This window comes from Nerophis ophidion, linkage group LG09 (genome assembly GCF_033978795.1).
Source record: "Nerophis ophidion isolate RoL-2023_Sa linkage group LG09, RoL_Noph_v1.0, whole genome shotgun sequence".
In the NCBI taxonomy this organism is placed as follows: Eukaryota; Metazoa; Chordata; class Actinopteri; order Syngnathiformes; family Syngnathidae; genus Nerophis; species Nerophis ophidion.
Window position 1 is genome coordinate 32,330,669 of NC_084619.1, and position 21,658 is coordinate 32,352,326.

Genomic DNA, 21,658 nt, shown 5'->3' on the forward strand with positions numbered 1-21,658 from the left:
ATTAGACACATTCTGTTTTTTTTCTCCCACACACATGCACCTAATTTTGGGTGTAATAAGAGTTGTTAGTGGATCAATAAAGTTTGTCTAAGTCTAAACGCACAGGCATAGAACAGATATTACAAACATTGTAGGCAGCCACCACAGTTGACATAGTTCACACAAAAGTCATAATTACTCTGTGAATGTTAGTCCAGAGCTAATGAAGATTTTGGCAAAATAAAAAGGTAAAATGTTATATATTTGGTCGTTCTGTGTATGTTTTATGTTCTTGGCATCATTGGGTACGTGTTATAGAGCCTGCTGGTCACTAAACACTGCATGAATGAATGTATAAGCAGAGTAGCAGAGGGCCGCAAAATTATACTTTGGGTATGTTTCGAATTATATTTAGACCTATTACTTTTGGTTGATTATGTCTGTTTGGATTTATGTATTTAGACCTATTAATTTGATTGATTTTGTAAGTAAAACCAACAACTGCAGTTGCATGCTTCCGGACACAGCCACACACATTCGTAGCAAAGACGGCGCTTCTCGTTTAGTTGGCCATACTCTAAACATGGCTCTGCTGAAAAGGTGTTATTGTCTGTGCTAAGGCGCCATCTTTTGGATGAATTCCCTCACTGCAGGTACTGCAGAGTCCTTCCATTTAGTGCTTTCAACCAGAAGTAGAAGTGCTGTTCCGTCTTTTAGCCGTCAATAGCGTTTCTAAATTAATTTCTACATTCTTCATTATCACTCCAAGCATCGTGTGTAAGTTTTATAATATAACAAACGGTTAATACTTACTGAAATGTCCTGTGTGCGATGTCTGTAGGAGTATTTTCATGCATATTTGTATTTTCTAATCAAGCGAGCGTTGCTGGTATTAGCTAATATGCTAACACGTTTAGGAGTGTCTGTGTTGGTTTTAACTTACAATGGCATTACTATTGTATTGTTTCAGTTCCACAAATTCCTCAGGAAATTCACCAAAACGTCACTGAAGTTATTGAGTCTGTTTAGCTGATTGGAGAGCTAGCTTTTGCAGCTAGTGGGTCCATGGCGATGACTTCTGTTTTTTTTTATCAGTAGTTACTGCCGTCTTACAGGCCCCGTTTGGAAACAAGCTATTTAAATAAACATAAAATATATTCGTGTAAATAACTCCTTACCTAACAGATCTGTGGTTTATGGCTTATAATCCGCTGCGGCTAACATACTAAGACAAATGTTTTATCCTAAATTTTAGTGGGTGCGGCCTATATACACCAGTGTGCTCTATAGTCCGGAAAATGCGGTACTTCATTTTTTTTTTTTAATCCATCAGAACCGCTTTGCAACGACCACCATTAAAAATGTTTTGATCATGCTGACCTCTCAGGATTAGCAAACTAAACAATAAAAAAAACTAAACAAAAACAAAAACAAAAAAAAACTTACCTTCTTTTGGCTTTGGAGCTGGATCCCACTCTGAAATATTTTTTACAATGGCCTCAACGGCTTGGCCTGCGGCAATACGAGTGTCCCAGTTGGGACTCCTAAGATAGATCAAGACCTTGAAACAGACAATCATAATTCCATTGGCAATTGGAATATCAGGAGGAAGCAAACAATTCAGAAAAGACAATCTGATCAGTTTTCCAATATTATACACACAATAAAAGTCATGCATTATCATTCACTAAAAGTAATGACAGTTAATTAACAGTTTTAGTTGGTAAAAGGATAAAGTGGTACCTTCATAAGTTCAACCAAAATGTGATAAAACATACTACCTAGTTGTTTATTGTTTTTATGCACTTTTGACTGTGTTGTGACTTCCACTAAATCTAGGGAGACTTTCACTATACCACGCATTACATGTGCAAATATTACCAGACCCAAGAGCATCTATTGCTTTGAGTTTCAGAAAGCAGCCAAAAGATTAACGATGGATATTTATTTTTCCTTTTCTTTCCAGGATATTTTTGGATGTAAACTGAACTTAAAAAGGAACTTGTAATCTTATTACACAACCACACACTAATACTGAGCAGAAGTGTCTTTTAAATTTTTTTATAAAAACATTTCTTTTTAACAATTTAAGATTTTATTTGCTGAGGAAGTTAGGAGCGTGGTTAGTATCTTATGGAGACCAATGAAACACATTTGGGGTAGGTATACCTTTGATAGCAGACTATTGAGCTCATGTGGGTGGAGTTTAACTACTTCTCCAAGCTGCTGGGCGGCCGCCTTCCTGGTTACTGGAGTTGTTCCAGTGTCAAGTAGGATGAACAAACGATCAAGTCTGAAAGAAACATAAGTTAGTGAATTACATAAACACTTAATAAGCAAGACAAGCAACATACCGGTGCTTGTTTATCAAATTTCTCAGTAATTAGTACAATTCATCAAGATTATGGTGAATATAAATACATTTTGGGGGGGCGGGGATGAAATGAGAAAAATAGATCAGGTCTAACCAGCAGGTTACAGTCTATTAATACAGTGGGGTGGATTAGAAGTCTACAGGTAGAACTAATGCAGTGGTTCTCAAACTTTTTTCAGTGATGTACCCGCTGTGAACATTTTTTTTCATTCAAGTACCCCCTAATCAAAGCAAAGAATTTTTGGTTGAAAAAAACAGATAAAGAAGTAACATACAGCACTACGTCAAATATTGCTCATTTGTAGTGGTCTTTCTTGAACTATTTGGAAAATAATATAAAAGAATAACTAATAACTTGTTAAAAAATAAACAAGTGATACAATTATAAATACAGATTTCTACACATAAAAGGAGTGAAGTGAATTATAATTACATAGCGCTTTTCTGTAGTGACTCAAAGCACTTTACGTTGTGAAATCAATCTATCAATGTTTATTTATATAACCCTAAAACACAAGTGTCTCAAAGAGCTGCACAAACCACAACGACATCCCCGGTACAGAGCCCACATAAAGGCAAGGAAAAACGCACCGCAGTGGGACGTTGGTGACAGTGACTATGAGAGGACCGCATATGTGGGCAACCCCCCATTATCTAAGTTACATTTAAACCACTGTGGGTGGCACCGAGAGCAGGTGGGTAAAGTGTCTTTCCTAAGGACACATCGGCATTAACTAGGATGGCAGAAGCGGGAATCGAACCTGGAACCCTCAAGTTGCTGGCACGGCCACCAGAGCCATACCGCCCGGGTACTTAAAGTGCCCTCTTTGGGGATTGTAATAGAGATCAATCTGGATTCATGAACTTAATTCCAAACATTTCTTCACAAAAAAAGAAATCTTTAACATCAATATTAATGGAAAATGTCCACAAAAAAATATCTAGCTGTCAACACTGAATATTGCATTCTTGCATTTCTTTTGTTTATGAACTTACATTCATATTTTGTTGAACTATTATTCAAAAAATATAGAGGATTTTTGAATTGTTCCTATTTTTAGAATATTTAAAAAAAAAAATCTTAAGTACCCCTTGGCATACCTTCAAGTACCCCCAGGGGTACGCGTACCCCCATTTGAGAACCACTGGCTTAGAGGTCTAGTTTGACATGCACATGAGGATCACTGGCACCAACATCAATAACAAAACTATTCAAGCATTCTATGGAATTTTAATAACAGTTAATGACAGTACTGAATGCAATATTGTTCATCTATAGTTTATTCACACAGCAGTTATTCTGCATCTATCTTTTAAGTTGTATGCGATAAGTAGTGATGATATGTAAAGCGCGTAAATAAGACTAGTTGGAATCTAAATTCGAGTGACTACATTTCGCCCAAAACGTTGTATAGCTTGTAGTAATTAGTCCGTGTCGTTCTTCACCAAAACGAACACAATCTGTAAGTAGGCTAGCTAGCTAATTGCTTAGCAAAGTCCAACACATAAAACCTCCGTGTCAGTGCACGGCGCTTGGTCTTACCTGGATAGGGCCATGTTCAGCAGCCCTGTCGCGCTACACGTCCCTCAGTCAACATGCAACTAGTAACTCGCCCCGTTTGTTTCGTCCAATGTGGCGAACAACAGTAGACGAAGTCATTAGCTAGTTAGCAGCTAGCGTTAGCTAGTGAAGGCCCGGCCGACGTGCTACTGGCCGCCCCAAGACGCCGAGTTCACCGCCGATTCATGGCTTCAAAGTTGTCTCTCTTGCCTCCTCGTTATCTTCCAGCACAAAATGTTACCAAGTACCAAACGCACATCAATCTACAGCTTGCGTTACCCCTCGGAACTCTTCGAAGATAAGAATGTCAACCTAATTAAGTATAAAGTCTTATTTTGCGGCTGTAGGATGGGGACCGAGTAGACTGTTTTTATATGAGGAGCCATCTTGCATTTATTCCTTCCTCCGTAGTAGGCGACCGCTGATTGGCTACAAACATTAGAGCGAACCAATCAGCACTCGCGTCAAAAGGGAAAAACGAATTAAAAAGATGGTGACGGACCAGTTAGTTGTTTTATGTCTTTGACGCGTACTCCATTATTTCATATAGACTTATCTTAAACGCCACATTTACAAACATGTGTTGTGTATGCACGAAGAACCAATACAAATGTAATCTACACTTCCTCTAGGACAGGGGTGTCAAAGTCATTTTAGATCGGGGGCCACATGGACAAAAAAATCTACTCCCAAGTGGGCCGGACTGGTAAAATCACGGCACGATAACTTAAAAATAAAGACAACTTCGGATTGTTTTCTTTGTTTGAAAATAGAACAAGAACATTTTGAAAAAATATATATTTTTTTAACATCTATATGTTGCAGTTGATAATATTCTATCTTTATTTGTTGTTATCTATACTTTCTGAATAAATTGTGTGATAATGTTCATCAGTCAACTCTTTGGTGTTAATGTTCCATCCATCAAGATAAAAAAATTATATTAAAATCAAATTACAGGATGTTATTTATGTAGTTTGATCATGTTTGTTGACCGGTACACTAACATCATGTGTTTTTTTTGTTTTTACATAGGTAGCATAATCTACAAAGATACAAATAATTGCTATTGGGACATCTAGTGGACACATTTAGAACAGCAGTTTCTTTCATTTAAACATTTTGGCTCATTTTCATACTTATCCAACTCATCCCGCGGGCCGGATAAAACCTGTTTGAGGGCCTGATCCGTCCCGCGGGCCTTACGTTCGACACCCCTGCTTTAGGACATATGCAGCTCTGTTTTGTAGATATCATTATTATAAGTCAATAGTTGTACCTTCTTGTTGTTTTCAGTGCTGAAATTGATCAATTTTAGTTTCAATAAATCGCAAACGGGGCACAGAGCTGACCATGGTGCTGAACTTTTCTCTGCAACTGTTGAGATAAATACTTCTCGGATAGATCTAAACATTTAGCTGTTTATTAATTATGAATGTATACATGCCAAATTATAAGTCCAACCACGTTTCCCACCTAAACACAACACTACAGCAGAGCATATGCATTAAGTTGCATGCATAAAACAGCAATAAAAATCGTAGGGAGGAAAGAATATCAGCCTATACAGAGCATCTATGAGCAGGCAGTTAGGAAAAAAGCTAAGAAAATTATTTTCAATTCACAACACCCACTCTTCCCTGAATATGGAACCCTGCCATCAGGGTGAAGACTCCGAGTCCCACTCCGCAAATCTAACCGCCTTAAATGATCATTTGTATCAGCCTTCATTAAGCTGACCAACAATGTGCAATAGAATGTTAATACATAGGTTAGCACTTTTTTTTTTTTTTTTAGCACATAGCACATTAGCACATAGCACTTTAGAACTAAGCACTTTAGCACACAGCACTTTATACATGAGCTCTAGTGCAATGCACACTGGTACTTTGTCTTTATCTCCATACTGTAGATTTTATGCCTACATCAAAGTGCCACCTATGTCTATCAAGCTCCATGTTCTGATGTTTAAATGTTGTGGTTGTGTCTGTGCTTGTGTTTTTGTTCTGTTGTTTTTGTGTATGTTAAGAAAGCAATGATGCACTCTGACCAAGACAAATTTCCCCGCGAGGACAATAAAGTTGAACCTTGACTTTGACCTTGAACTTCAATTTCCATATCTAAAAAGTGTTATAAATCAAATTTTAATGTAGGTTGGAAATCAGATTAAACCCAAATGGGACCATGTTAAGATTCTAATCTACCTTCAACACACTTCCTTGTGGACTACTTTGGTCATAATTTCACAAAAAATAATTACATCTTCAAGCCCTGAAAACGAACGATTTTGTCATTTTTACATAAGCCTCCATGCCTCACCCCCTCATGCTGCTTCTCTTCTACGTCAGCCATTCTTGTAGTTTTAGTGATACACTTCAAGACCAACACATTAGTTACAGCTACACTATATCTTATAGTAAATTACTATTTTACAGGTTTTATTAATTTTACTTTCCGAAGTTCCTCAGAGGGAGCCAACCATCTGCCTCAGGGACTATCGGCCATGCTGTGGGGGAGCATTGTGTCAGTACTGGTGGCCATGGTCTGATAACCTCGTGGTTCAGATGGCTCCTGTGATAGTGTTAACTGACATGTCTCCTCTGCATTCAGCCATGCATTCATTTGTTCATATAGCTGCATATGTGTGTATAAGTGTGTGTGTGTGTGTGTGTGTGCTTGGTATTTGTGTTCACGCATGCATGCGTATGTGTTAATGGAGGATCTGGGTTGTCGGGGTATTGTTTTTAAGTTTTTAAAGGACTTTGCGTTGCATTTCTTTATGTATGAAAAACACTTGAATTGGAATGTAATTTGCAGTAAGCATTTGTATTCTCTTTTTGATCTTGAGGTTATTTTAAAACATTCAGGAAACTGACAAACTTTCACTTTAGATATTTGCGTTTTATTAAAACTATTGTTAGTGCACAGCACTGAAATAATCTTGTGTAGAAGAGCAACATATTTCTCTGCAAATGAACTGAGATTTCCACAGTTCACAAGTAAACAAAAAAGTACAGAAAAAATACACAATCTATGCTCAAGAAATGACATAACACAAACTGATATGAACTCTGCTGTTGATTTTAACTTAGCATTGTAATCAACAGCAAGGCTGACAGCCACAATAATGTCTGCTAGATACTTCTGAGGTAATCTGTCTTGAATAAATATAAGATCTTCGCTCTGACGCTAGGGTATAGAGCAACACTAGTTGTACAGCTATGCAAAGTGGTACTCTGACCACAGGACACATAATAGTTCTATCATTTATCTTGAACAAAAATCCTAACACTGGCTCTCCACAAAAAATTACTACAGCGGAGGCATATTGCACATATCTTACACCAATGTGGTGCCACACTTGATACAGCAAGTCCCTTCAAATTAAAACACGGCCATTTTATTTAATGTAATACTTTTGAGTACTTGGAAAAATATCTCAACTTCTCATCCTGATTTGTCTATCATATCAGTCCATCATCTGTCAAAACATGGAGCACATGCATAATGCATGCTGACTTGGTAAGCCCTGTTAGGCATGTTAGACTTTGGCTCCAGGGAGGGTGTGATACCCTGAGTACTAGCCAGCGGGAGGCCATTTGGGGCATGCAGTGCAGTAGTGTGGCCCAGATAGGAAGCAGGCCTGTGGTTTGGTGCTAAAGCTGGCTGTGTAGCCTGCTGCGCGTACTGCATGCTGGGCAGGTGAAGGTACTGGGCCACGGTAGCTGCCTGGCTGGAGGTGTGGTACATTGATTGACCTGGCTGTTGGCCGGCCTGCTGGCACTTCTGTTTGTTGGCCTCTTTGACATCACTGTCATGTGCTCTGGGTAAAACAAATACAAGGAGAGAAGAGTTACTAGGTTTACTAGTTAAAATGTTCAGTGCAATCACCATGTGTCACATTGGTAAATTAATATGCACTAAACATGGTCCTTAGCCAGATACATATAACATAAAACAATCTAAGCCATTAATTCAGTCAGCCATCTAAGATACCCACGTGAGAAGTTTCTCAGCACTTGTGACTAAGTTCTCCCATGTGTAGCCAGTGAGGCGCTGCATTCGGGTGGGCCATGTAGGGGACAAGTGTAGGGTAAGGCGTGAGGTGGCAACACATGCAGCAGCCACCAGAGAGGGAACAAAAGACAAAAATGTATGATCTAGGGAAAGAAAAAAAGAAAATTGAATATATATATATATTTTTTTAAATCATGTTAATATCAGTTATTCATGGCAATAGTGAGAACAACATAATAGTGTTCCCATACATTCATATATTTGTGGCGGCCCCGCTTTGAATACATTTGAACCACCATAAATAGATTTGGCGCTACCTCTTAAGTGGCGGTATGCATCGTAACTCTTTTTCTTATTAGCCGAAACACAACTGGTCTGCCAGGTAATAAGATGAGGTAGCACGAGGGATCAGTGTTGCAAACTTGGAGACTTACTTTCTATATTCTAGGGGTGTAACGGTACGCATATTTGGATTGAACCGTATCGGTACGGGGGTTTCGGTTCGGTGCGGAGGTGTACCGAACGAGTTTCCAGACGGACATATTAAGTAGCGTAAACAATACTCAAAATGCCGGACATTTGAGGCATTTAAGAAACTCTGCTAGCACCGGACATGTCCTCTTTTGCTAGCATGCAAGCAGCGACTGGGCTAGGATAGACCGACCATACGTCGTCTTTTCACCGGACATGTCCTCTTTTGCGGGGCTTTCAGGGCAGAGTTTCTTAAATGCCTCAAATGTCCGGCATTTTGAGTTGTGGTTGCGTGTATTAATGTACATTCAGGGTTAAGAAAGGGTTAAAAACGAAACAAATTGTGCGTTGAGCAGCAGCATTTGTGAGCGAGGGGCAGAGAGCGAGAGAATTATGATAAACGCGCATGCGTCTCCAGGCTCTGATTTTATCCATTTATTTATCAGATTTAATTTTTTATTATCTCTAGCAGGGGTGTCAAAAGTGTGCTCCGGAGGCCATTTGCAGCCCACAGCTAATGTTTTAAAGGCCCACGGCACATTCTAAAAATACTATTAAAATGAACAAAAACATAAAAGTGAAATAAAAAAATCTTAAAGGTTAAATGTAATTAAGAAAAAGTTGCAATGTTGACTAGTAAAACAAAGGTTTTTTTTTTCTTTCAAATTGTTATTGCTCAAAACATAATATTGAATCAAAATCAATGTTATTATGAATTATTGACCTATCCAAGGTTCCGATTACTTCACATCAAATATTCCACTAAGAAAAATATTTTTGGCGGAAGATTTTGCAAATTTGGTAAGTAAATAACCCAAAAAATTATATTTTGTCGTTTTCTTACTGTACCGAAAATTAACCGAACCGTGACCTCTAAACCGAGGTACGTACTGAACTGAAATTTTTGTGTACCGTTACACCCCTACTATACTCAGACCCCTCAAGATACTACTGGTATACAGTAAAATGTATTTGAATCTTTCCATACAGCGCCTTTTGTTTAGTACAGAGGCAAACGAAATTGTCACATAGTCATGGCCAAAAATATTGGCATCTCTGCATTTCTCTCAGAAAATGCACCACTTCTCCCTGAAATTTGTTGAAATTACAAATGCTTTGGTATTCACATGTTTATTTCTTGTGTTTGCATTGGAAACATTTGTGCCTGTTTGTGTACGTGATCATTAGCCCAACGGGCTTTACGCTGTATGCCCAAACTAAAGTTTAAAAATGTTACTTCCTATGTAATAACTGACATTTACCCAAACTTATTAGCAAAATTCCTGCACACAAGTGACAGCTCTTGTTTTGGCCCACATTATTAAACGCACTTCCATTATTTTTTTCCTAGAACCAAGTGAGGGCAATGTAAAAGTAACTGTACCTTGTAAGGAAACCTCCAGAAAGTAATCCGCATACTTGGCCATGTAGAGTTTAGTTTTCTCCAAACAGGTCATAGGCCAGCCATCATGGAGATCTCCCTCGTGGACTGCAATAGAGAGGTAGTAATCGATGAAATGGGCCGCTGTAGGGAGGTACAAGTTCCACTGGAATGATTCCAGTAGGAAGAGCTCCATATGTAGCAAAGCTTGCTTAGTCAACACGAGGTTCATGGAGCTCATGCAGCCCAAATTGTTCAGCGTCTCCAGCTTGGGAATCCTGTCCTCCCTTTCCTCAAATTTACCTGCAGCGAGAAAGCATTGCAATTAATGGAACTGTAGTCTTTAGCCACTACACATTGGCTGTCACGCAAACCAAAGGCATCAGTCAGCATGCTGCAAAATGTATACCCTGTACACTGAGTTCCTAACGGCTCAAAGTTTGACATTGTAGTGCAATGCCAAATTGATCACTGTCGCTGTGCACGTAATTAAGGATCACAATATATATCTGCATTCTCTTTTCCTTTTTAATTGTAAGCAAGGAAGTGCATGACCTGAGACGGCCATTGTTTCAGTTGCACACACTTACTGGCTAAAAGCAGGCATGAGAGGGAGACCATGTGGAGCTGCTGCACCGTGACGTCATAGCGGTCCATGAAGAGGTCCAGCAGATAGACAGCCAGGTGTCTGGCTGCCGGACACAGCCGGAAGTGGTTGCTGACAATGGCAATGAGGTCAGCAAAATATCGCCTCAAGTTGAGCTGAGGTGACTGGCTTTTGAAAGAAGGCAGCTTGAGTTCCTGTTTGGGAACATATAATATTATGAGGATACACAGCTCCCACACTGAATCAGGTAGGGGATTCAGGGCCAAAAAAAACTAAAAAACTAAATAAAACTAATATTTCTCTTTCAAAATTTGTTGTAAATATGATTTTTGTATGATTAAAATGTTTTCGTTTTTTTACATTTTCCAAGTAGACTGCGCCTATAGTCCCCAGAGCATACAAGACTAAAACCGCATAGAAACAAGACAAGGCAGTTTTAAGCATTTAATCGTTTGTGCACAAGCAAGGTAAAGATTATCAGAGTGCCCTCTGCATTAAGCGCTTAGCTACGCCGGCTGGTTTCAGCATGTCGCCAACAGAGGTGGGTAGTAACGCGCTACATTTACTCCGTTACATCTACTTGAGTAACTTTTGGGATAAATTGTACTTCTAAGAGTAGTTTTAATGCAACATACTTTTACTTGAGTATATTTATAGAGAAGAAACACTACTTTACTCCGCTCCATTTATCTACATTCAGCTCGCTACTCGCTATTGATTTATATCAATCTGTTAATGCACGCTTCGTTTTGTTTTGTCAGACAGACCTTCAAAGTAGGATGTATCACATGCCTGCGTTTCACCAATCAAATGCAGTTACTGGTGACGTTTGACTCCGTTTCACCAGTCAAACAGAGCCAAGCGGTCCCATGATTAACTGCACACTTTTATTTTTTTCTATAAACCTTTATTTATAAATTTCAACATTTAGAAACACTTGAAAACAATAATCAAAGTAAGTACAAAAAGCATACAAAACAGCGCCAGGGGTTGTAAATTCAAAGTAACTAAAGTAGAATGCAGAAAAAATTTATATATAAAATAAACAAAGTGCAAAGCCATAGGCTCACTCAATCTCAGTAAATAACTTAAATTTGGAACACAGCATCATCGTTTTCACAGCTTTTTGGTTTTTAGATGTAGAGTGTTTTAATGTAGGGTTCTAAATCTTTTTTAAAAGGCACAAAAAACAGGTTGGGTTTTGAGAAAAACTTACATTTATGAATATAAAACTTAGCCAATAGCATAATGAGGTTGCAAAGGTAAATTTCATTTTAAATTTTTTTTCAATACAGTGTAAAACCAAATATAGATTATTAAATATATATTATTGTTTTAGTTGATTAAGAGATATTCCTGGCTCTGAATTTGTTCATTGCTATTTTTATGTGTTTGTGCATTACTTGTTGCCGTCATTAAACGAAAAGGTTACTCATCAGTTACTCAGTACTTGAGTAGTTTTTTTACAACATACTTTTACTTTTACTCAAGTAAATATTTGGGTGACTACTCCTTACTTTTACTTGAGTAATACATCTCTAAAGTAAGAGTAATCTTACTTGAGTACAATATCTGGCTACTCTACCCACCTCTGGCCGCCAATATAACGTTAGCAGAATTTTTTTAACCCCATCACTTTTTACGCAGTAGAATCTATAGCTCTTGTAGAGTATTCAATGGTGTGCCAAAATTATTGCTAATAGGACTATAAATACAGAAAACTAACACATAGTTGTTTTAATACTAAAGAGTCACCATGCTGTTGAGTAATCATGAAATGGGGCAGCGCGTGAGCTAGCAGGTGCTTGTTGCCACCATTTTTTCAACAGAAGAAGCCAACTTAAAGACGCAGACGAGGCGTGTTGACTGACTTCTTAAAGTTTACTCCATAGCATGCTCATCAATAACATCCAGCTGCCGGTATGTCTACATTCAACCCAAACGGGGCTACTGCCATGTGCTTCACTACTGTGGCATTCTGGGTAATGGAGTTCTTATGTTAGCTGGCTCGTATCACTATATATCTGCTTTAGGCCATCTAGAAGGCCTTACTGACAACGCGTGATCTGATTAGCTATCGCAACTGTATCACTGTATGTGTCCTTTCACTTACAGCGCATTGACGCCAGCATTGCTGAATCTGAAGGCTTCTGGCCGATTTGGTACAGCATGGCAACATAAGCTAGCTGAATTCTGATTGGATAAAAACTCTATAAACTAAAAACAACAGCGCTGGAAGGCGCATAATATGACATTAAGAGAATATTAATACTTTAAGTATTTAGCGAAAGTACATAAAAAAAAACGTTTATATTTAATTATGATCATGATTTCTGGTTATGTTAGGCGAGCAGAGAAGGCCTTGCTGGCCCTGACGAGACACACACACATTTTATGAAAGTTAATTATTCTCTCCTGTATTAACAGGTATTAGAGCAGTTGGTTGGTAGCTCTCCAGCTACTTTAATACCTATTCAAATCAGACATATTCAACTATTTGACAATCAGTCTGATTCATAAATACAAAACAATTTAAGATTTGTCAGACAAACACAACACAAAGTATGACTAATGGTGATTTTAAAAAAGATGCACGAGAAAGAAGTGCATACCGAAATATAGAATGTAGATGAACGAATATTTGTATTACAAAATGTGAGTTGTGGACACCAACATTTTGTCAATGCGGTTAATGCTTGTTTGGCTCGGGATCTTTCTGTGTGGAGTTTGCATGTTCTCCCCATGAATGCGTGGGTTCCCTCCGGGTACTCCGGCTTCCTCCCACTTCCAAAGACATGCACCTGGGGATAGGTTGATTGGCAACACTAAATTGGCCCTAGTGTGTGAATGTGAGTGTGAATGTTGTCTGTCTATCTGTGTTGGCCCTGCGATGAGGTGGCGACTTGTCCAGGGTGTACCCCGCCTTCCGCCCGATTGTAGCTGAGATAGGCGCCAGCGCCCCCCGCGACCCCGAACGGGAATAAGCGGCAGAAAATGGATGGATGGATGGATGGAGTTGAAATAAGCTATGAAAATAAATGTTACAATGAGTAGCTCTTGGACATTTTTATTTTGTAAAAGTAACTTGGTTGGAGACCCCTGGATTAGAGCATATGCATTTAAAGTAAAAAAATTTAATACAAAATGCATCTCACCTGGTTTGAAGCTTTCACCATGTCACAACTGAAAGTAAAGTTCAACCTCTTCCTGTCATACTTTCCATATTTATGTATCCCACATGGTCCAGCCCCTGCTTCCGTTCCACCAGGGGCTCGACTTGCAAGAGCACATGACATCGAGCTAAAACCCAGAGTTGTTACCTCAGTGTCCAGTCCAGCTTTTGTTGGAATTTTGCCTATCATTCACAATCATTATGAAAAACATGATGGATGGACGCACTCTAAATATTAAATAAACGTAAATAAAAGTCTGCTTACAGCGGTGTCAGAAGGAGCTCCATTATTCCGCCCATAAAATCAGATAACCATTCAAAAAGTGCAAACAATACTCAATTTACTTTTGACTTGTATATTAACCAAGTAGTATTAGTGAGAGTGTTATATGCGCTAGGGCTGCAAATCTTTGGGTGTCCCACGATTCGATTCAATATCGATTCTTTGGTCACGATTCAATAATATATCGATTTTTCCGATTCAACGCGATTCTCGATTCAAAAATAATATTTTTCCAATTCAAAATGATTCTGTATTCATTCAATACATAGGATTTCAGCAGGATCTACCCCAGTCTGCTGACATGCTAGCAGAGTAGTGGATTTTTTTTTAAAGATTTTATAATTGTAAAGGACAATGTTTTATCAACTGATTGCAATAATGTAAATTTGTTTTAACTATTAAACGAACCAAAAGTATGACTTATTTTATCTTTGTGAAAACATTGGACACAGTGTGGAGTCAAGCTTATGAGATGTGATTCAAGTGTAAGCCACTGTGACACTATTGTTCTTTTTTTTTCTTTTTTTTATAAATGTCTAATGATAATGTAAATGAGGGATTTTTAATCACTGCTATGCTGAAATTATAACTAATATTGATACTGTTGTTAATAATATTCATTTTTGTTTCACTACTTTTGGTTTGTTCTGTGTCGTGTTTGTGTCTCCTCTCAATTGCTCTGTTTATTGCAGTTATGAGTGTTGCTGGGTCAGGTTTGGTTTTGGAATTGGATTGCATTGTTAGGGTATTGCTGTGTAGTGATTTGTTGGATTCATATAAAAAAATAAAATAAAATAAAATAAAATAAAAAAAAGATTTTAAAAAAAATGAGAATCGATTCTGAATCGCACAACGTATTCGAATCGATTTTTTCCCACACCCCTAATAAGCGCTAAGGCAGACTAGAGCGGCACCATGATCACTTCTGGGTGTGCCTATATAGGTTTAGATCATTGACTGTTCAGATGCTTCCTCGCTTCCTTGTTATCTGTAAGTTTATTGTAGATCATAAATCATGCCTCTCACCTGAACAGTAGATGGCTGAGAATATAATCCGACAAATTGGTACACTTTGACAGCCATTTCATAAACTGGAACTGGCGAGGACGACACGAAAGCGCCTATTTCCCCCGCCCTGTTTCTTCGCGAGGATTATGAGACATTTTTCATCTAAATGGGAATATATGAAAATGTTTGGCAGCTGGCATCCTAATGACAGCCGACCTTGCACCGTAATTGATGTTTTATTATGTTTGTTGGCTCTCGAAGTCCGCAGCAAGCAGAAATTAGTGATGAAAAAAAAAAGCAAATATCAAGATACATTTTTGCGCCATGTATGATTGAAATGATTAAAATGCATAAATATTAAGTGTTATTATGAAAGTACCTGTTACTGCATTTCATACATACTTACATCATTTACATAAAACCTGCTCAGTGGCCTTGTGGTTAGAGTGTGTGCCCTGAGATTGGTAGGTTGTGAGTTCAAACCCCGGCCGAGTCATACCAAAGACTCTAAAAATGGGACCCATTACCTCCCTGCTTGGTACTTAGCATCAAAGTTTGGAATTGGAGGTTAAATCACCAAAATGATTCCCGAGCGCGGCCACCGCTGCTGTTCACTGCTCCCTCACCTCCAAGGGGGTGAACAAGGGGATGGGTCAAATGCAGAGGACACATTTTACCACACCTAGTGTGTGTGACAATCATTGGTACTTTAACTTTATGGAGGTGTTTGGATGTTTTAGGAGCTCTATAGGCAGAATTGAACAGCTCCCATAGGCAGGCATTCGATCAAATGCATTTAATATTAAGAATGCATTAAAAAAAATATTTGTAATGTATTTCATAATGACTGTGAACCTCCCAACCATCCATTTTCTACCGCTTGTCCCTTTCGAGTTAAGGGGGGTGCTGGAGCCTATCTCAGTTGCATTCGGGCGAAAGACGTGGTACACCCGGGACAAGTCGCCACCTCATCGCAGGGCCAACACGGATAGACAGACAACATTCACACTCTCATTCACGGGGGGACGACGTGGCGAAGTTGGTAGAGTGGCTGTGCCAGCAATCTGAGGGTTACTGGTTCATTCCCCGCCTTTTACCATTCTACATCCTAGTCATGTCCGTTGTGTCCTTGGGCAAGACACTTCACCCTTGCTCCTGACAGGCCCTGGTGAGCGCCTTGCATGGCAGCTCCCGCCATCAGTGTGTGAATGTATGTGTGAATCGGCGAATGTGGAACGACTGTCAAAGCGCTTTGGGCTCCTTAAAAAGGGGTAGAGAAGCACTATACAAGTACAACCCATTTACCCATTCACATGCTAGGGCCATTTTAGAGTTGCCAATCAACCTACGATAGGCAAAAATCCAAAAAATGTGCAGTTCCCCTTTAAGGTGTCAGGAAGTGAGGGTTTCCAATGTACTGTAATAGTGTACATGGTAATTGGGATTTGTTATATTTTGTATATATTATATGAAAATATAATATAGTGCAATAATATAATATATCCGTATACATCATATACCAGTGGCGGGCCATGCGTTTCCCACCTAGGCCTTCAATGATTACCTCTCAATATACCATAATTGATGTCACCACATGATCATTGCAGGAGACATACTATACAGGAACACGCCCTACTGGGCATTGAATGACATCAACAGTAAACTAAACGGGTTATTTTTTGCCTCATTTGAAACTCAATTGAAACGCATCAGCAATTAAACATATACCGTGAATTTCTCTGCTTGGCCTATGCAACTTCCGGTCAATAAAGTTTGATTCAAAGTCCACCATTTTCAAAGATATATTAACTGCCCTGACTACATGATGGCAACAAATACACAAGTCCATCCCATCCATCCATTTTCTAATGCTTATTCCCTTTGAAGTCGCAGGGGGGCGCTGGTGCCTATCTCAGCTACAATTAGGCGGAAGGCGGGTTACACCCTGGACAAGTCGCCATCTCATCACAGGGCCAACACAGATAGACAGACAACATTCACACTCACATTCACACACTAGGGCCAATTTAGTGTTGCCAATCAACCTATCCCCAGGTGCATGTCTTTGCAAGTGGGAGGAAGCCGGAGTAACCGGAATGGAACCCACGCATTCACGGGGAGGACATGCAAACTCCACACAAAGATCCCGAGCCCAGGATTGAACCCGACTACTCAGGGCCTTCGTATTGTGAGGCAGATGCACTAACCCCTCTTCCACCGTGAAGCCCCAAATACACATGTAACAATGTTAATTAAATTAAAAGCATGACACACTTTAAAAAACAAGAGTTTACAACTTTTAATGGTAAGAGAACAGCTACTGTCAACAACTCTCAATCTGATTGGCTATCGCAACTGTCTATCACTGTATGTCCTCGTTCAGTCATAGTGCACAGATGACAGCGATGTTGATTCTGAAGGAGTCTGGTATATTCCGTATAGCAAGGCAACATAAGCCAGCTGAATTCTGATTAGATACAAACTAAAACTAAACAACAGCACTGTAAGGAGCATATTATGACATGAAAATATTATTAATAATTTTAGGTATTTAGGAAAAGTAAATAAACAAATAATTGTATTTTAATTACAAACCCCATTTCTATATGAGTTTGGAAATTGTGATAGATGTAAATATAAACAGAATGCAATGATTTGCAAATCCTTTTCAACCCATATTCAGTTGAATATGCTACAAAGACAAAATATTTGATGTTCAAACTGATAAACATTTTTTTTTGCAAATAATCATTAACTTTAAAATTTGATGCCAGCAACACGTGACAAAGAAGTTGGGAAAGGTGGCAATAAATACTGATAAAGTTGAGGAATGCTCATCAAACACTTATTTGGAACATCCCACAGGGGGTGCAGGCAAATTGGGAACAGGTGGATGCCATGATTGGGTATAAAAACAGCTTCCCGAAAAATGCTCAGTCTTTCACAAGAAAGGATGGGGCGAGGTACACCCCTTTGTCCACAACTGCGTGAGCAAATAGTCAAACAGTTTAAGAACATTTCTCAAAGTGCAATTGCAAGAAATTTAGGGATTTCAACATCTACGGTCCACAATATCATTAAAAGGTTCAGAGAATCTGGAGAAATCACTCCACGTAAGCGGCATGGCTGGAAACCAACATTGAATGACCGTGACCTTCGATCCCCCAAACGGCACTGTATCAATCTCTAAAGGATATCACCACATGGGCTCAGGAACACTTGAGAAAACCACTGTCACTAAATACAGTTCGTCGCTACATCTGTAAGTGCAAGTTAAAGCTTGACTATGCAAAGCGAAAGCCATTTATAAACAACATCCAGAAACGCCGCCGGCTTCTCTAGGCCCGAGATCATATTTGATGGACTGATGCAAAGTGGAAAACTGTTCTGTGTTTTTGGAAATATTTGACATTGTGTCATCCGGGCCAAAGGGGAAGCGAACAATCCAGACTGTTATCGACGCAAAGATTAAAAAACAGCATAAGTGATGGTATGGGGGAGCATTAGTGCCCAAGGCATGGGTAACTTACACATCTGTGAAGGCACCATTAATGTTGAAAGGTACACAGGTTTTGGAACAACATATGCTGCCATCTAAGCGCCATCTTTTTCATGGACGCTCCAGCTTATTTCAGCAAGACAATGCCAAGCCACATTCAGCACGTGTTACAACAGCGTGGTTTCGTAAAAAAAAAAGAAAAAAAAAAAAAAAAGAGTGCGGGTACTTTCCTGGCCCGCCTGCAGATCAGACCTGTCTGCCATCAAAAATGTGTGGCGCATTATGAAGCGTAAAATACGATGGAGACCCCGGACTGTTGAACGACTGAAGCTCTACATAAAACAAGAATGGGAAAGAATTCCACTTTCAAAGCTTAAACAATTAATTTCCTCAATTCCCAAACGTTTATTGAAAGTTGTTAAAAGAAAAGGTGATGTAACACAGTGGTGAACATGCCCTTTCCCAACTACTTTGGCACGTCTTGCAGCCATGAAATTCAAAGTTAATTTTTTGCAAAAAAAAAAAAAAAAAGTTTATGAGTTTGAACATCAAATATCTTGTCTTTGTAGTGCATTCAATTGAATATGGGTTGAAATAGATTTGCAAATCATTGTATTCCTTTTATATTTACATCTAACACAATTTTCCAACTCATATGGAAACAGGGTTTGTATGATTATGATTTCTGGTTATGTTAGGCCAGCAGAGAAGGCCTTGATGGCCCTGACGGCCCAGCACTGATATAGACTGTATATATAATGTGGATACATTACACGTCATATTTCATATTGCTACTAAGGCTGGGCGATATATCGCAGGTTTGTCTGTGCGATATAGAAAATGACTATAACGTAATATTCGAATATATGTTCTCACACCGTTGCTTTAAGCTGCGTGCATTACATTACTGGCGTTTCTCACTCCTTCTCGTCTGTCCTTCTCACAGAGACGTAAAATAAGCCCGCCTTCTTACATACGTCACATACTGTCGCGCGTCTAGCGTCATATGCTCTCGCCGAGAGCTAACGTTAGCATGGCTAACGTTAGCTGAGGCAGGTCGAGTTGCATTTAGCTGCGGGCATCACACAACAGGCGTTTCTCAGTCCTCCTCGTCTCTCATTCTGACAGATACGGAAAACAAGCCCGCCTTCTTACATACGTCACATACTCTCGCAAGTGTAGCATCATAGCCCTCGCCGATCAGAGAGGTAGCAGCATGGCTAACGTTAGCTGAGCCAGTTCGAGCGAGCGGAGCTTGTGACAATACAGGAGAGAGATGTTGAAACTTATCACAAATGGAGGAAGAACAATAAATGCCCAACATAAAGAGCAGGGGGTCCATCATCTGGCAGTGGTTTGGCTTCAAGTGGGAAGATATTCAGCAGACAACAGCAATATGCTGTTCAATGTATATACTATGATGATTAACCTGTGTGATGACTGTATTATGCTGATAGTATATATTTGTACCATGGATTGATTAACGTGGACCCCGACTTAAACAAGTTGAAAAACTTATTCGGGTGTTACCATTTAGTGGTCAATTATACGGAATACGTATTGTACTGTGCAATCTACTAATAAAAGTACCAGTCAATCAATGCAAAGTATGCAGCAGAAGTGTTACTACAAAAAGGTAGCAACACTATTAATTTGTTCATTCATTTAAAAAGTCACCTGTGACAGAATGAAGAGTATTTAACAAATACAGTTTTTGTCAATTGACTTAGTTGTGATTTCCCTCTCTGCATGAAAGTTTAAAATGAGCATATATTGATGCAGTATGAAGAAGAATGTTTTAATGTAGACACTTAGAATCATCATATTGTTGTGATTATATGCATTAAGTGTTCATTCAAGGCCAAGGCAAAATATCGTAATATATATCGTATTATGGCATAAAAATATTGTGATATTAATAAAAGCCAATATCGCCCAGCCCTAATTGCTACTATGGTACATTTTTAGTCTACTTAATACCTGCATTATCTTTTTCATCCCCACCCTTTCCATCCTTTGAAACTGAGCTTCTGTGTGGAACAATTTCCCTTGTGGATCAATAAAGTCTGTCTAAGTACACATGTGAAAATGGATGCATGCAGGCTCCTGGAGGAAGATTTGAATTTAAAACCGTGGTCACCAACCTAATGTAATAATGCATTTCTCTGTCCTAATATTTTAGGGGTCCACTGGTAAAGCCCCAGAGATCTACTGGTCGATCGACCCATGTTTTAGAAAATAACAGAGTGCCATATGTAATCATACATTTGTCGAACACAACACTTGGCCGTCATTCTCATCAGCTAAAAGTAGGTAAACTTCATTTAGTATTAAAAACCTAGGGATGTTGTTGCATTACCAATCCTCAGAAGTGTCACTAATGTATTGACATTAATTGGAGCATCTTTTGAACAAACTCGCGATCGTAAACTAAAGAGTTTGATCCACACTCATGCACTCACTTTGAATCTCAGCGCCTGGTAAATATCTGCAGCCAGTTGTCCTTTCCACCATTGGTCCTCTAGCTCCATTTAAAAGAGGGGCGTTGGAAACTTCTGTAAAACCAAGCGAAACATTTGCTATAAGTCATATGGAGTTAAAAACACACTTTGTGCTGAAATGACGCCACTGCCTGTGGACCAGCAAACCATTTAAAAAGCGTTCCACCACCAGGCAGGCAAAAGCTGTGAAATGTTCAAATAGTTAGCAGCAGCTGCTGGCGTTCTGACGAGTGTACCGTTCGCTCATTCATTTGTGACACAGTATGAAATAAAGAACGTTTGAAAAGAGAATACTCACTGAGTGAGCACATGTAGAATAAATTGAGTGGCTTGTTTCGCCGAAGTAAACTCCAGTTTAAAGTCGGCGAACATGCTCGTTCACTGCGCTCATTGTTGTAATCAGTCAGTGACGCTTCTTCCCTTTGCAAGAGCCCAGCAAACACAGCTGTGGCCTTCATTGCCACCGGAAATACCAGCATCAAGGTGAATTTTCATTAAAAACAAAAAAAATCCAAATTACAAAGGCGAGTCCCAAACAGAATATTTTATCGCTAAGTACTATGAGTACTAAATTGACCACGCCCGCTCCAAAAAATCTCTTTAACCGCTGGGGTTGATTATTTTTTTTTACTACAATACATCTGTTTAACGCTACTTCCTCTACATGAGTTTTAGAATTCCAGTTGGTCAGTGAAAGCACCACAATGTCCAGCTACCACCAGCAACAGCAAATAACAGGTCGCAGCCCAATGGCACAGCCAATTAAAAGTATGTTAGCTAAGTTAACATTCAATTGGTAGATGGC

General features: G+C 39.1%; 2 protein-coding genes across 2 annotated transcripts in view; both read right to left on the reverse strand.

Annotated features, from left to right (window-relative positions):
* The window catches only part of btaf1 (BTAF1 RNA polymerase II, B-TFIID transcription factor-associated), a 61,542-nt gene extending 57,230 nt beyond the window's left edge, over positions 1–4,312 (reverse strand). The window contains exons 1-3 of the mRNA XM_061910858.1: positions 3,897–4,312; positions 2,149–2,272; positions 1,426–1,540 (exon numbers count right to left, since the gene is read on the reverse strand). Coding sequence (XP_061766842.1) covers positions 1,426–1,540; positions 2,149–2,272; positions 3,897–3,910 — 253 coding nt within the window. The 5' untranslated portion in view covers positions 3,911–4,312. The remainder of the gene's footprint in view (positions 1–1,425; positions 1,541–2,148; positions 2,273–3,896) is intronic.
* A 2,482-nt stretch (positions 4,313–6,794) lies between these two features.
* ccnj (cyclin J) lies at positions 6,795–21,329 on the reverse strand. Its single transcript, XM_061909950.1, has 6 exons — positions 21,152–21,329; positions 20,815–20,907; positions 10,374–10,584; positions 9,787–10,086; positions 7,915–8,074; positions 6,795–7,737 (listed from the first exon to the last, which is right to left on the reverse strand). Exons 2-6 carry the CDS (start codon positions 20,881–20,883, stop codon positions 7,392–7,394), a joined length of 1,086 nt encoding a protein of 361 aa, XP_061765934.1. The 5' UTR covers positions 20,884–20,907; positions 21,152–21,329; the 3' UTR covers positions 6,795–7,391.
* Between the last annotated feature and the right edge of the window lie 329 nt (positions 21,330–21,658).

Excerpts from the sequence above, each read along its gene's own strand:
- ccnj (XM_061909950.1), bottom strand. The coding sequence starts at position 20,883 with ATGGAGCTAGAGGACCAATGGTGGAAAGGACAACTGGCTGCAGATATT. Across the intron at positions 10,585-20,814 it reads ACCAGGCGCTGAGATTCAAA|GAACTCAAGCTGCCTTCTTT; the intron begins GTGAGTGCATGA and ends GTTCCCAAACAG. Across the intron at positions 10,087-10,373 it reads CTCATGCCTGCTTTTAGCCA|GTAAATTTGAGGAAAGGGAG; the intron begins GTAAGTGTGTGC and ends TTCTCGCTGCAG.